At 40.5% G+C, this 17,091-nt stretch overlaps 1 protein-coding gene across 1 annotated transcript in view; it reads right to left on the reverse strand.

Moving 5' to 3' along the window:
• Nucleotides 1-2,196: 2,196 nt before the first annotated feature.
• SLC15A1 (solute carrier family 15 member 1) overlaps nt 2,197-17,091 on the reverse strand; it is a 42,532-nt gene continuing 27,637 nt past the window's right edge. Inside the window, exons 19-24 of the mRNA XM_075197708.1 lie at nt 10,844-10,890; nt 9,363-9,470; nt 8,642-8,738; nt 4,333-4,476; nt 3,118-3,225; nt 2,197-2,720 (exon numbers count right to left, since the gene is read on the reverse strand). Of these exons, the coding sequence (XP_075053809.1) occupies nt 2,520-2,720; nt 3,118-3,225; nt 4,333-4,476; nt 8,642-8,738; nt 9,363-9,470; nt 10,844-10,890 (705 nt within the window). The 3' untranslated portion in view covers nt 2,197-2,519. The remainder of the gene's footprint in view (nt 2,721-3,117; nt 3,226-4,332; nt 4,477-8,641; nt 8,739-9,362; nt 9,471-10,843; nt 10,891-17,091) is intronic.

The following is a 17,091-nucleotide window of genomic DNA, read 5'->3' on the forward strand; positions in this document are numbered from 1 at the left end:
ACACAATACGTCCCTCATTACACAATACAGCCCTCATCACCCTGTCCCCATCATTACACAATACGTCCCTCATTACACAACTTTGTACTTACCTTCCTTTGTCTTATCTGCAGTTCCTCTCAGCTTTCCTCACTGACAGCGTTGGGACGTGATGATGACTTCACCCCCGACAGTCAGTGAGGAGGAGGAGGAAGGAGGGAGGAAAGTACAGGGAGCGAGGCACTGTGCAAGGGGGACATGATCGCCCCGGATCTGCCCCTGCATCCACATGAATGAGAAGAGAAGCAGCCACTCTGCTCTCAGAGTCCGTACTGCGCCCGGTGTCACAGAGTGAGCGCCTGTTAATTTCCCAGGACTTTCTCAGCTGTTAAAGATTTGTCTGCAATTGACAACTTCAGACTACAATACACTTCCTCTGTATATTGGATGAAATTATTGTTATTTATGCTAAGTTAACAATTCTCTAAATAAATATTTATAAAATACAATAAATGCATTTTAACCATGTTAATTGAACGTTTCATAAAGGCATGTCTGTCTCCCAATAGTTTCTTATATCTTCCTAGCTATCTCTTTGCTGGTTAGTAGAGGTGAACCTTACCAATTTGGGGGTGTAGCATTACATCTTAAAAAATCTGGTCATGGCTGAGTGTATCTGGGACATGGTTGGACAGATTGAGGGGTGTGGACCCCATTTTCCCGGTACCGTTCGGCAATATGTTATGGTGATTGTAGTGCACCAAGGTCAATTTAAACAATAATGTGTGAGACACGTTTAGAAAAAACCTGTTGTGCTACCAAATATCTCTGGAAATCAATTCCCAATATTAGTACAGTGCTATGTTTTAGTAACTTTATTAGAGAAACATTTCTGGTGTTGAACAAGGTAAACGCATCAGTGTATTTTGGAACCAATATTAGAAGACAAAGGATTACCACCGCACCAGGTGATCACTATTTAGATTCATAAATTATCTTTATTTTCAAACGGGTCCTAAAAAACCACCTTTTTCTTAAAGCCTTTCTATCTCCCACTTAACTTCCTACCTTATCTTCTGCCTCCGTTCCCCTACTCTCCCTCTCTCCCCTGCGTCTCTCTGTCTGTCCACCCCTCCCCTTAGATTGTACGCTCCTCTGAGCAGGGCCATCTCTCCTCCTGTTTCCACCACTTCTAACTCTGCTCTCCAGCTACTCAGCCCTCCTCCTCGAGGGTCCTCCACCCCACGTCCACTCTCGTTCCCTCCTCCCCCTGGGGGTCTCCCTGTCTTCCGCGCTCTCCTTCTTGGGCCCAGTCGTCTGCGGATCCTCCCTCCCCCTTCCCCGCCCTCTCTAGCTGTGCATTGAGCTTACCGAGTTACTGTGCTTACTGTACTGTGCTGTCTCCCTTTGTATTGTAATTTGTTTGTCTCTAGACGGCGCTGCGGACGCCTTGTGGCGCCTTATAAATAAACATTAATAATAATAATAATAATAATAATACTAAGACGATTAAGTCCTTAATAAAATTTCTATGGAATGGTGCACCCACACATGTAAATGCATATTTATAATGAAGAGAAATGTGCTAATAGGGGCACTCAACGATCCAATTATAATAAAATTTGATACTTTATTGGTACATTTAAAAACAATTTGTTTCATTTCCTATACATTCGATTAGAGAAATATTTAAAATACATAAATGGTGATTAAAGTGCTATAGTGAATTAAAATAGCAATTTGTGCTATGCCTCACTACTTGGTATGCAATAGATAATCTTTTTGTTGTATCATATAAAATCCTTCTTGCTTGTATCTATAATAAACTGCTCCAATACACACTGACATGCTTATTTTAATAAAAGTGACCCTCTATCTGATTTAATTATTGTAATAACGTGTTTGTATAACCAGTCTCCTCAAGGTAATAGTCAATAATAGGTTATCCAATTTCCTTATTATAAGGGATTCTTTAAAAGATGGTCGGACATATTAATATGAGCACATGACCAATCCTTCCAGAGCTTAACACCATAAGTACTCAATCTACCTAAATAGATGTAAAGTGAATTACATTGGTTCCAAAAATATTTAGGAACCAATGTGATTAATACATCCTCAGAAGCAACTTTTCTGAAGTATCGCTACTAGAAATGTGGGCATTATACAAGGATAGTACATGCTCATGTAAAGTCTTCTTCTAACAAATAGCTAGAGAATTAGTCCAAACACATAAAATATCATATTAAAATGGTAGAGGAGAATAGAACATATATCTTTATTTGTCTCCTTTACATAGTAATCGAAAACGATCAACATACAATTCTTTTATGCTGTTAATGGAAACAATTTAGTTGGACTTTAAGTCTCCAGAGCTGGATTCTTTTCTTTATGAGTTTGGGAACTTCAACCAACTTCCATCAGTTCTCCACTTATAGACAAAGCTTGTGCTGCATCTGCTATGGGTTTGTCTGATTGTTGTCCAGGTCCTGAACGGCTTAAGTACAATATTTACATAGTCTTACAAGGACACAGTCATGTTACATTTTGGTTTGTGAATAAGGTTCATCATTCATTTCTAAACTCATCGCCTCCTTTTCCTTGTCTTTCTTTCTCTTCCCATTGGAATCAAACTGGGCCTCAATTGCTGCAGGATCGGTGTAGGTGTAAAAATAGCCCATGATTGCGAAGATAATGCATACAGCCACTAGGAGCGCAGCGAAGAGTATATACTCTGCCCACTGTGAAAAGATCCAGAAGGAACACATTATGTCAGGATTACATATACACACACAGATTACCAGTTTATGAAATGACAACAGTGATGAATACTTTTTATTTAAAGGAACCTAATATGCACAAAAATATTCGATTCATTCACATTTTACAGCCAATGCGCTATTTGGCCTCGGTGGTTCCCCTAACATTAACCATGACTCTTTAAGAACCGAAGGTAATGGAGTGCTCATGGTGCAGCGGTAACGGGAAGTTCCAGCGAGAGACCTATTACAATAGGTTTGTTCTTGATGTTTCTTTGCCTAAATAATTGGTTTATTATGCATAATGCAGTAGGTGTTTAGCTGTATTCCATATTGATGCTTAGATGATATGTCCATCATAAATAATAATATTCCTTACCTGTTGACTAAGACCAGAAGCTCCAGCCACAATAAGGACAATGATATTACCAACAGCCACTGTTAGCAGCCATCCAGCCTGTAGTACAGATTTCATGTTGGATGGGGCCTGACAGAAATCCAAATGGAAAACTATTGTTAGATATAGTCACAAACCCCTTGCTCCAATACAAACATTAAAAAGAGGCGATTTTATTACAGACAGCACTGTTTGTTTGAAGCGGTTTTTTTACATTAGCAAAATTAAATATCATTTTGGCACTGCTCTTTCAAACTAGGTGCACCTACTCGCTCTGCCCAACGTCTCCCATCGGCCAGTGCAAACTTCTGCTTCTCCACAGGCTTTGCCATCTTGCTCCTTAAACCAATGCACCCTGGTGGAGATACTGGCACACTATTTATAAATGAGGCCAAGTGCCCAGGGCGACTCCTCAATATTGGCCAGTGCAGTGCAAGATACACACAATGAATGTAACAAAACCATGTGAGCAAACTGACAAATTTATTAGACACTGGGGGCTAGATTTACTAAGCTGCGGGTTTGAAAAAGTGGGGATGTTGCCTATAGCAACCAATCAGATTCTAGCTATCATTTTGTAGAAGGTACTAAAAAAATGAAAGCTAGAATCTGATTGGTTGCTATGGGCAACATCCCCACTTTTTCAAACCCGCAGCTTAGTAAATCTAGCCCTGGGACTGATACTAAAAGCAGAGCAAACATCTCAGGTGAGGTGCTTTCATTTTCATTCTGTCACGCTTACATAAGTGACACTTACACAGCGATGGAAAGAATCGAACCATTATGGTGCTGTTATAGGTCTGAATTAAACTAGGGGGTTTAAATGGCAGCACCATTGTAAAGACTGTACAAGTAGCAGCGTTATCCATATGAGGCCATTATATACTAATTAGTAAAAACAAATTGCAGTTCTGTATTACAAAACAAAACTCAAAGGTTTTAAAACTGTGATGATGATCTCTCTTGAGAGCACCAAGATGTCTACAGGGGACTTCTTATGTAAGTTTTCCTTTAGTACTGCAACCATACAATGAACACAATGAATTATTGAGTACACACCTTTTTAATAGCATCTCACGCTTTCTATGGTCCTCTGCAGCTGGGGGCCTGAGGGCTGTGGGGGCTGTGTCATGTGTCATGCATTGGGGCTACAAAATGGTATCCTAAAACGCAATATATAATGTTATTGTTACACACCTGGGAGTATGAGAATTCCAGCCCAGTAACTGAGAAGACAACTTCCCCAGCGGTAAGGAGGAAATACTGAGGAATCTGAAGAGCCATGTGAACTGTATTGGCCTGAATATCCTCAATGTACTTAATGGACATTTGGGTTGAGCACTAAGTGAGAAGAAAACAGAGAAAAAGGTTATCTGTATGTGAGTTATACAACAGATGCTGCATATATTTATACCTGCAATTATCTGTGGAGTTCTGAAATGGAGCTTAACCTGAATTTTGCTGCCCTGTTTCCATGTTTTACGATCACCATTCCTTTTATAGATGTTTACATTTCTGATTTTGTTTAACACATGAGGGGTCCACGATGAAAGTGTACCTCAGGATATGTCTTAATAGATGACATTATTATATGGACCAGGTTTAGTTGGGAACAACTTTTTATATTTTTTTTTTTACTCCACCCAAAATACTCGACAGAGAGTAATTTATTTTTGAACCATCATCCAGTAAATATGTTTTTACTTTTTGGGCATTATATGTGTAAAAAGGGTAATATCAAAAAGAATCATGAAAGTAGCAAAGAGATTTTAAAAATATTTTTTTGTATGTTTCTTAGCTACTTTCATGAATTTAATTCAGCACACAAAATATTCTCAGGGATACAAAGTACTCTTTTTTTTTACCGTAATTGGTATTATTGGAATGGTGGTGTTTTTTTTGGCCCATAATAAACTTTTAACACTTTCATTTTCATAATTTTTGTTTTTTGGATGCTGGTAAGGCTTGCATTAATTTGCAATACCATGGAGTAGGTGGGATAGTAAAACAATGTAGGCAGCCATTTTGTGGACTAAACCAATATGTACGAGAATGCAGCCAAAATGACTGCCTCCACTATGTGTCTGAGTAAACTGGTTTTGCTGCAACTTTTTAACAATTTGCTAGAAAGCATTCAGGTGGAATGACCACAGTGATATGTCATACTTGCCAACTGTCCCGGAATGTCCGAGAGACTCCCGAAATTTGGGTTAGTCTCACGGACTCCCGGGAGAGTTGGCGATTCTCCCGCATCTGGCCCATCTGTCCACTTCAATAAAATTACAGCCGGAATGTACTGGCGAAGGGGGCGGGGCTTCGCTATTTGCGTCATTTTGGTGATGTAATGCTTGTTTGGGGTCTTTACGTCACTGGGGACAGGGCCAAAATTATGTGAATTGCAAAGCCCCGCCCCCTCTGCCCATACACCCCTCCTGCCCTCCAGGATCTCCCGGACCCGGCCAACATAAGGTTGGCAAGTATGTGATATGTGTGTGGTCAAACAACATAGGTTACATAATAAGTAACATTTCTTTTTTGTCTATTTAGTTCAATTTAATAACTACAGGAACACAGTTTGAAATTGCTGGTTCTATCACATACTTACATTTTTTTGGGGGGTTTAAAACTAAAGAAATGTTTACAAAAAGAATAATGATAACAAATTATGTTACAACATGATTCACTTGACAATAGCATTCTTTTTAAAGTAGAACTGCATGCCAGATATACATATATACGTATATGATGGTTTAAGTGACTAAATTTAGATGTAATGGAAATAAATAAAGACATTTGGAGGATGACTACAATGGCTTCATAGAGAGCAAGAACTACATATCATAACATTTAAAAAAAACAAATACATTTTTACATATATAATGTCAAAGTCGAATAATTGGATGAAAGAAAGTATATCGATTAATATTGTTTTACCATGAGACTGCAATCAGTACTCCACGTGTCATGGCGCAATCACACGATAAATAACGCACGTATACACTCACACTTACACATTCACTTATATATAGTTCATATTTATTAAGGTTCCAATCCACATTCATTTATTAGTAAAATGTATTAGATTGTTTATTTATGCATATATTACTGTAGTAAAGGTATTTATGGTTCAGGTGTTTTAAAAGGTAAAGAGTTTGGTCCCATATTAAAGCTTATTTCACCAGCATTAACCTGGTGTGGACGGAATAGCGATCGCATCTAGCGATATGAGATTAATTCTCAAAAATACTTTTGTGTGGGTCAGTTTGAACTGGTCATTCAGAGTGAAATCATGTGAACAATGGGGAGGGGGAAGTTTCCCCTCACCCTTTGTAAGGCTCAAAAGAACTGACTTATAACTTGCAAGGAACTGGAATATCATTAACCCTGGACCAATGAAGACCTCACCAAGTGTTATCTGTACAGTATATACAAGCATGCTGGCTTTTGTTCTACCTCTCTTTGATCCTGGCAATGTGAGAGCATGGCTGCATTCATTGAACCTGGGTGAACCCTATAAGGAAGATGTAATGTATTTTGGTTTTTATACTGTCCTGCTTTATTTTAAACATCTTTAATGTGTAACAATGGCTTGCTGTAAAAGCCTGCTATATTTTGCAATTAAAAACATTGTGCGTTGGAACCACACAAATCGCATTGGACAATGTTTTATTGGTAAGCGATAAAATTACTTTAATAATAAATAAATTGTTACATAATTTGGTGATAACCTAATGCTCAACTGTAAAATAGTAAAGTATTCCATTTCTACTACACTACACACAGTTGTAGTTCCTCACAAATGTTAAGGACGGTGTCCAAGGCTGGATTAACAATGGGGCTGATGGAGCTACAAGCACCACATTACCTCTCACAAATAGGGCCAGGGGCAGTCAGAGGCCGGCCAAGAAGGAGGAGGAGAGAGGAGGAAGGAGGATAAACAAGGAGGACGATGAAGAAGAAGGAAGGACAAGGGAGAAGAAGATGGAGAAGGAGGGTAACTGGGCCTCAGTAAGCACCTACCATGGGGCGAATGGTGGGGTCTACGGACTGATCCATTGTAGTGGAGAGAAAAGGTGGTTGGATTCAGTGCTGCTAACAATAGGCTCTTCATAATTTTCAGCTCCAGACCCCTATTGGCCCTTAATCTGGACTTGGCAGTGTCCTGATGGGATTGAATACTGATCAAAAAGCTGAGTTAATCAACCAATCCAAACTGTGTCTTTCTGCAAAATAAGCCTGTCTAGCTGTCAGTCACTCTCTGTCTGTTTAGTTAATGAAGCACCTCCCTCCTAACATGGCAAACCTTTTGCAGAGAGATGAATACATGAAGAAGGCAATCCAGGAAGACCAATAATTTCTAGTATTGGGACCTTAAGAGAAAATATTTCTGGCTGGATAAAGAATGTTCTAAAACCCTTGGTGAGACGAAAACCTAGTTATATCCAGGATACCACAGACATTATCTGCAAACTTTCAGCCCTGGGTCCACTACCAGAAGGCTCAATACTGGCAACTATGGATGTGAAGATTTAAAGGCCTTAATACTTAAAGGTTTTTTTAAAAATGACAGGGAGAGAAAAATCTGGGAATTCAAGCTGATAAGAACATTCCAGTCATTGACTCAAGGACTCCACCTAACACCTGGATTTATGACCCACTACATGGACACACTTCACACTCCACAGTAAAGTGACTCCAGCAGAGGTGTAACTTAAAATTTTAGTGCCTGGGGCGAGAAACAAAAATGGAGCCCCCCTAGCCCTCAATTTTTACCAAGTGAACCTAAAATATTTGTTTACCAAGTGAACCTAAAATATTTGTAAACTGCACCCCCATTCAGCCTTGCGCCCTGGGCGGTTGCCTAGTTATGGCCCTGGACTCTATATCTCTTAACTCCTAGGACTTTCACTCTTCCATCCGTAACTAAAACCTCCATTTTATTACTTTAGCTTATCTTAATGATGTATCCCCCCCCCCCCTGTACAAATTGCTTGATGTAACATCTCTTAAATGTTGTGCCCTTTTCTCAGTCATTCATTTGTAAACTAGCCTGATGAAGGGACCTCTGTGCTGAAAGCTAGCAAATATAAACATTTCTTTTGGTTAGCCAATAAAGGTATCACTCCTATAATACTTTTGTCTTTTTTGACACGAAAGTATTCAACATCACATAGAGGGATGAAGGACAATTTGATTTACACAATTAAATGAGTTAAATATAAACACTTCAGTTACTTCATGTATATTATTCAGCTTAGTAATACAAAGACTTTGATATATACAGTATATTAATGTTAAATAGTGGTTTTATTTGTTCTTTAATGTGTACCTCTTATGTGCATACAATAGAAACAGCCATTTTGTTTGCTGCTATGTTTATTAGAATACAGACTATCAATATTCACTAGGAACAAGTGACATGGCTAATACCTAGATTATATAAACAAATCAATAAAATCATTCAAAGAGGTGACACTGTCACTATTTAGGGATGTAAGCTACTAACCTCATTAATGATTATGGTGTACGAGCTTCCAAAACCAAATTTTAATGACTCTACAGAACAGTTCTTCCCACTCACGGTAACACCCTTTATTTCCTTTCTGCAGAAAAGAAAAAAAACTATGATACAAATAAATATTTGGTTATTTACAATGTTTTATGGAGTTCAGTTGTTTACTTTTTAAATAAGTTTATGCTTTCTCTCCAAAACACAAACTAGTTTGCTGGTGATCTGCAATGAGATGATGACTCATAAATTGCCGCTATAATTATTCATAATTTCGATGTTGAAATGCAACAGTTTATAAAGCTGAAAAATATTCTGCATAGGGAGACTTTCGCTTTGTCTACATCAAACTGAATACATTGATCTTAATCTTAACAGATGACATGTAGCATCTTGACTTTCCTTGAATGTAAGAAATGATCTGGTTGATTAGCAACTTATTCAAAAATTTCTAACTGCCCAATGCCATATTTCTGTGGAAAACCATCCCGTCACTGGTCATTGATTTTAATCACTAAAGAAACTACCTTGATAGCAATAAGGTACGCTCCACAGATGTTTTTCACCTCTATGTGTTTACTTATCCCACATTCAGTATTGTAAGACATTATTATATGTAATAAAATAGAAACAATAAAAATATATTTCTGTGAAATACAACACTAAGTCTATATATAAACTTCCTGTTTTTGGTTATTGAAAAATATAAATTACTTACACTCCTAATTTTAACATAGTATAATTGGAAATGCTGAATGGCAAAATATCTTCAATATTTTGTCCTTCCACGGTCACATTTATACTTTCTGGAAGATTATTAATAAACCTAAAAAAAACAAAAACATATACATTGTAACAATTCTTAAAAAAGTGCTATAAGTATTAAACTAAGGGGGGTATTAAATTGTTCGTCCAGACCTCCGGAAAACTCGCGCTCTAAAACTATTACCGTTAATACGGTAATTACTCGCTGAATTTCAGCTCGCAGCTCCCTGAGCTGCGAGCTGAAATTCAGCGAGTAAATTACCGTATGAACGTTTAAGCGCAATTTTACCGTATTAACGGTAATAGTTTTAGAGTGCGAGTTTTTCGGCCGTCAAGCCGAACAATTGAATACCCCCCCTAAGTGTTTATTTATTATGTAAATATGTTCTTTGCTTGACCTTTTTAGTTTCTGAAACAAAAACATACTGTGTATTATATACAAGTGCTATTTTATTGTGGCAATACCTTGACTACTTTGTAAGAGGCAGATAAAATTGGGCTAGGGCATGTCCCAGATCAACTTTTAATGTCACTGTAAAAATAAAGCTATCAAGTATTTGCGTCCTACATTAAAAATCAGCCAGTATTTTCTTTATGTGCAAAATAATAAACTCATTTGCACCCCTTGCATTGTAACATCGTTTTGCCAAGGTCCAAAGTATACTCATTTTTTTGCTTTACTTTCTTTAATGAATTTAATTAGGATAAAACAAAAGAATCGCATTTACATATGGAGTTTATATTTGCACCTCTGAATATTTTCTGTGCATTCTTCACCCTTGCGGACAAACCGGTTAACCCAGCGTCCTGCAATGAACTTTGAACGTTTTCTTCCTCAGGCAGAATGGACACCATTTGTTGATTTAGAAAGACTTGCTTTCAAAATGCTTTAGAGGACACATGTGCACATATGAGCCATATATGAGATTCATTGATGTTATCATAATAAAAGAATACACTTAATCTATTGAGCCTCCTTTTAGAGAGTCCTATACTTGTTTTATACTATTGAACTGTGTGGAGGGTAATTCTTGGGAGGCAGACTGACTTCCTGGCGGTACGTGCGGGTGTATTGCATATTTACGATTGACTGTTATGCACAACAAAGGAACTGTTTTGTTTTGTGAACTGCATACTGAAAAATAAAAAGATTTGTAAAAAAAAAATAATCAAAGAACAAAATAATTCTATGCTGCCCCTTAACATTGCTGCACTTAGCATATGCCCCATATGCCCAAGTGACCTTTGTGGTAAAAGCCAACTGGGCACATGTTATACATGGAACTATTTGAACATAGACTAGAAGTAAATTGTAAGGATTAATCCTGGAGGAAAGTAGAAGACAGAGTACAGTGATTAAAACAGGAGGTCCATGTGCACACAAAACATGTGTAATAAGACCACAAATAGGATTATACAGCTCTTGCACCATACCTGATCGCATTGCTTCCTTGCTCTGGTTTCTTGCTTATGTCTTTGGCCTTAAGAGAAAACAATGCAGTCGTTTATGTTGAAAACCATATAATAACTCATGTTGTAAAGACACAACTACACAGTATATAATAATAGGCTAATTAATGTTTCATTAATAAATGTAATAACCATACACAATGCACTTGTATAGAAAAAGACTATGTGGTTTAATTTGTGAGCTGGCGATGCAGTGTAAGAAGCTTGCAGGCACTGTTATGCATTTCTGCACCCAACACCAGTCTGTACAGAGCTGCACATTTTAGACAGGAGGTTGGGTGGACCTGGGCATCTGGGGCGGCATTCTTACCCTTGATGGATTGGCTTTATGATACTGCTTAATGACTGACGGCCTGACAAAATCATATTTTATTTTGCAAGATGATATGATATAAATTATCAGAAAGGAGTGGCATACGTGCGTGCATAACAGTGTAGCGTTCCTGATTTTGCAGGATGAGGCTAGGCTTTTAAACTACACAAACAGACTTGAGATGTACAACACTATAGAGGTAGCAGAAATCAGTATTTTTCAATTTCAACTATGTGTCATGGTCCTTCTTGGTTCAAATAATCCGTAATGAACATAAAATATTTGTGAAATTGGATATAAAGGCATCCTCCGTCTCCTTGACAAAGTCTAATGAGCAATGTATAGGGAAAAAAACTATCAGAGTGTAAATTTATGTGGAAAGGTGACATATACAATACTATACTGTACTTAGTGATGATAACTTCAGTCCAGCTGTGCAATATACACATATTTGAATGTCACAATAAACATAAACTTTGGATTCACAAGTGGGCTATTAACTTGCTCAATAGTGGCTTATGCAACATAAAATATGCACATTTGCACATTTATGGACCTTACTCTTCATAAATTATGTCGTTTGATTATTCAGGGCTTTGTGCATCTACAATTAAAAATACAATAATACATAAAGCATTATAGGAAATATCATTACACGTATCACCTCTAAACTATGTTTAAACTAAGTATAAAATGATTGATATTGTCAGTGACTTTAAATTGCAGCCATTATCAGACAAATACAGCAATTAAATTCCAGTCACTTTATATACCGTATATATATATACAAGTTAACCCGTGCATGATACTCATGCATTCTAGTCAAATCAAGCTACTTAAGGTGTTAAAAAGGTTCTTGTCATGCATTTGGGCCTAGCCCAGGCCTCCTCAGGGAAAGAGCGTTACTTCCCGACGCAAGCGCCCTTTTTTAACGTGGTTTTGTCCACATGTCACCACCTCATCATTTTTCTCCATCACCTCATCCTTCATCTTTATCGCCACATCTATCCAGATGTCTATCCAGACACAGGGATCTCTCTCAGTGGTCCTGAGTATCACACTCCTCTCGCTCTGTCACCCCCGACAACCACCAACTACTCCCCACTGTCACCCCCAGGAACCACCAACCACTCCCAACTGTCACTTCTCCTTCAAGAAATATATATATATTTTTTTAAAATCTTTATAAACACTTTTAACAATTAAATTAAATTAACAAATTAAAAACATCTTAGTATACCAAATTTCAGCCCTTTCTGAGTTTTTTCCCCCACACACACTAAGAATTTAGTAGGTCAGTGTATAACTTCGTCCAGCAGGTGGCGCTGCAGCTTGTTTTTTTTTTCACACACAGACACACACCACTAGGCTTTTATATAGTAGATATATCATACTTGCCAACTTTCTAAAGTTGGCTTCTGGGAGCCTGCCGGGGAGGTGCAGGGGCGCACGTAGGGGGGGTTCTGGTTCTCCAGAAACCCCTCCCCTCCGCAAACGAATGGGCACTAAACATTGCCCTGTACTGTACAGCAGCCGAGGACACTTCTTTGACAGCGCCGCGGCTGATGTACAGTACAGCATCGCTAAAATGGAGCTGCTGCGCATTCGGGGCCGCAAGCTCTCTTTCTCTCTCTATTTTTTTTGGAGGGGAGGAAACCCCCCATTAAAAATCCTGCGTTTGCCTCTGAGGTGGGCGTGGGGGGGGCGTCAAAATATTGTCATTTTAGACACGCCCCCGGTGACGTAATGACACAAACGCGTCATTTTACACTGGGGGGCGGGGCCAAATGGCACGATTCCCGGAGAATCGCGGCCTTTTGGACCAAAATTGCCCTCTCCCGGGAGACTCACCCAAAATGCGGGAGTCTCCCAGACATTCCGGGAGAGTTGGCAAGTATGATATATATATGTAGTGCTCGAAGTGGGGCGGTATGTGCAGGTGTACTCCCCCCTGCTTCCTTTCAAGCTGATCACATGCTCTACAAGCAGACACTTTGCTTGCAGATCATGTGATGTGGATTGAGCTGGTCTCAGCACTGACCTGCAGCTGGGTTTGCTCTCATTCTCCAGGCAAGGTATATGTGCAGGGGTGGGCTGGCTGCTCCAATTACAGCTGATTGGGCTGCCGAGTAAGCCATTTCATCTATGTTAAGAAATAGGAGCTCTCCTGTTTGTTTGATCTATCATCTGTGCAATTACTGCTACTACTATGTGTAGGATAATTCCTGCAGTTCACTGATTCAGCTGGTTGCTAGGCAGATAGTTACAAGCTTCATTCAGCTCTCAGTGTGCAATCACCTACCACACTCTTGCAGCTAATCATCCTGCAGTTCTGATTGGTGGTGCTGCTGCATTTATAAACCTTTTCCTGGCAGCATACTAATGCTGCTAATAGTTCCTGCTTGGCCTAGTGTGCCTTGTATCCTAACGTGTTCTGCTATCAGTGATTGACCCGGATTGTTTATAGAAATTGCTATCTACTCCATTCCTGACTCTTGGCTTTGTTAAATGGATTTGCCTTCAAACCTCTTTCTGCCCTGACCCCTGGCTTGTTTAAAGGATTCTGCTGTCTTCTTTACTCCTGATCCCTGCCTGTCTCACTCTGAGTCTGCCAAATACATTCTTGTTGCTCGTTACCTGTTACCGTGAGCTGTCCACTCCATCAGTCAAGTGCCATACTACTCTGCAATAACCCTTGCCTGTCTGGCTCAGAGTTCTGATATTTACAGTCTGGTTGCTCACAACCAGGGCTGCCAAGAGGAATTCAGGGTCCGGGTACAACAAATTCATGGGGCCCCCATTATAGTCGAGCATGCACATTTTTTCGTAGGTGTGGTCATGCAATTGGGGGCATGGCAATGCGCCATTGGGCGTGACTAGCACGACAAAATCACTAGGCCCTGAATTCGCCGGAGCGTCACATATGTCCAAGCTCTTTTAGGACATCTAGCACCACAGTGTAGTATAGAAAGAATGCAGTGTGTACACAAAGAGTTCAGTCTTGGCCTGCACCTTACATTGGGCACAACACTCACCAAAAATTGACATTGTCCCTACTAGAATCCCAACATTTCACATACTGTCCTGCTCTCTCCTACCTGTTGTTCTCACTTTCACCACCTGTGGCTGCAGGTTTCTTTAGTTGCATCTTGTCTGGATCCTGGAATGCTGGGGGCCCTATTTGGAAAAAAATGGCTACATTTAGATAATTCCAAACAATCCTGGTGTTAAATTAATACCACCCACTATTAATAATTAGGCCTTCCTTCAGCCCCAACATTACAATAATAGTATTCACATTTAATAAATAAACCAATTTCCCTCCCTACAAACAGCCCCAGCAATAAATTAATAGTATTTACATTTCATAAATATACCTATTTCCTGCAACCATCACTGACATTAAATAATTCATAGTCACATTTAATAGAGACCTCATTCTCCCCAAACTCACCCCCACATTCAATAGCCCCCAAACCACCCAATCTTAGTAAATTTCCCCACCACCACCCCACAAACAAAATAGCACCCATTAATTAGCCACCACCTACCTCACACACACTACATTGCCAGAAGGCCCCCGTGCCATCACACACACGTTACTGTGTTCCTTCATCATCGCCATGCCTTATGATCACACTGCGCCCTCCATGCTGCTTTTGCCCCCTTCACCTGGCTCCCCTTCATCACACTATACTATGCTGCTCCCCCCCCTTTTTCAATCTCACTGCGCCATGCTGCTCCCACCCTTTTTCAATCCCAGTGTGCCATGCTCCCCCTCCCCCGTTTTTTAATCCCACTATGCCATGCTGCCCCCCGTTTTTTAACCCCACTGTGCCATGCTGCCCCCCATTTTTTAACCCCACTGTGCCATGCTGCCCCCGTTTTTTAACCCCACTGTGCCATGCTGCCCCCCCTGGGTTTTTAATCCCACTGTGCAATGCTCCCCCACCCGTTTCTTAACCCCACTGTGCCATGCTGCACCCCTGTTTTTTAACCCCACTGTGCCATGCTGCCCCCCTGTTTTTAAACCCCACTGTGCCATGCTGCCCCCTATTTTTTAACCCCACTGTGCCATGCTGCCCCCCCCATTTTTTAATTCCAATGTGCCATGCTGCCCCCCCATTTTTTTTAACCCCACTGTGCCATGTTGCCCCCCATTTTTTAACCCCACTGTGCCATGCTCCCCCCCCCCCTGTTTTTTAACCCCACTGTGCCATGCTGCCGCCAGTTTTTTAAAACCCCCCCGTTTTCCTCCCTTTGCTTCTGTTCTGTTCCTTTACTTACCTTTTCCTTTTCTTCTCTCTTCTTTCTTTGTCCTCTCTGCGCCGCTCCTCATCACTGAATGACATGATGACGTCACGCCCGGCATTCAGTCTGAATGGAGCAGAGAGGAGGGACACCAGCACCGCGATCACGTGAGTATTTTTTTTTCTATTTTTTTTATACCCTGCTCCCCCCACCAACAAATGAGTCACCCCCCGCCGCAAAAAAATGAAAAATCAAAAACACAAGAAAAAAAATTGTTTAAAAAAAGAAATTGTCGGCAGCGGGGGCCCGCGCCGGGCCCCCTGGCATGCCCGCACCCGGGTAATTAGTACCCGTTTCCACCCCTCTCGACGGCCCTGCTCACAACCTGCTGCTGTGTGCTGTCCACTTCATCAGACATGTGCCAGACTACTCGGACATTGACCCTTGCCTGTCTGGCTCAGAGTTCTACTAATATATCCAGGATATTCATTACCTCCTACTGTGTACTGTCCTGTCCACCGGGCTAGTGCTAGATCAACAACTTCTACTACCTGAGCCCAAATCCTGGGGACAACAGAGTACTGTGGAACATAACAAGTTATTCATGAAAGTGGTTGCTAAAGGTGGACATCTCACGAAGCGGTACTAGCAGTTGAATATTTCATGCTACTCTGCCCTTAACAATCTGCTGAGTTCGGCTGTCGTGTAGAGGAGAGGGAGGCAGTGGGGCTGGGCAGAGGGGCAGTTGTAAAAGTCTTGGGGGAAATACAAGGCAAACACTTTTGTTTTGTGTGCCCCAGTGTGTCTAGTTATATATGGTGTACCTGTGCTTCAATCTGTATATGTACATATGCCTCAGTCTCTGTGCTCTAATCTGTGTATGCCCCAGTCCACCTGGCTATGTAGGTTGTGTCTGTGCTCCCATCTGTATGTGTGCATATGCCTCAGTCTCTGTGCTGTAATCGTCTGTGTGTAACCCAGTCTCTCCTGCTATGTACAGTGTCTGTGCTCCCATCTGTATGTGTGCGTATGCCTCAATCTCTGTGCTGTAATCGTCTGTGTGTAACCCAGTCTGTCCTGCTATGTACATTATCTTTGTGACCATCTGTATATGTGCATATACCTCAGTCTGTGCTGTAATCTGTCTATGTGTAACCCAGTCTGTCCTGCTATGTACAGTGTCTGTGTGACCATCTGTATGTGTGCGTATACCTCAGTCTGTGCTGTAATCTGTCTGTGTGTAACCCAGTCTGTCCTGCTATGTACAGTGTCTGTGTGACCATCTGTATATGTGCGTATACTTCAGTCTGTGCTGTAATCTGTCTATGTGTAACCCAGTCTGTCCTGCTATGTACATTGTCTGTGTGACCATCTGTATGTGTGCGTATACCTCAATCTCTGTGCTGTAATCGTCTGTGTGTAACCCAGTCTGTCCTGCTATGTACATTGTCTTTGTGACCATCTGTATATGTGCATATACCTCAGTCTGTGCTGTAATCTGTCTATGTGTAACCCAGTCTGTCCTGCTATGTACAGTGTCTGTGTGACCATCTGTATGTGTGCGTATACCTCAGTCTGTGCTGTAATCTGTCTGTGTGTAACCCAGTCTGTCCTGCTATGTACAGTGTCTGTGTGACCATCTGTATAT

Source organism: Mixophyes fleayi, chromosome 2 (genome assembly GCF_038048845.1).
Source record: "Mixophyes fleayi isolate aMixFle1 chromosome 2, aMixFle1.hap1, whole genome shotgun sequence".
NCBI classification, from domain to species: domain Eukaryota; kingdom Metazoa; phylum Chordata; class Amphibia; order Anura; family Limnodynastidae; genus Mixophyes; species Mixophyes fleayi.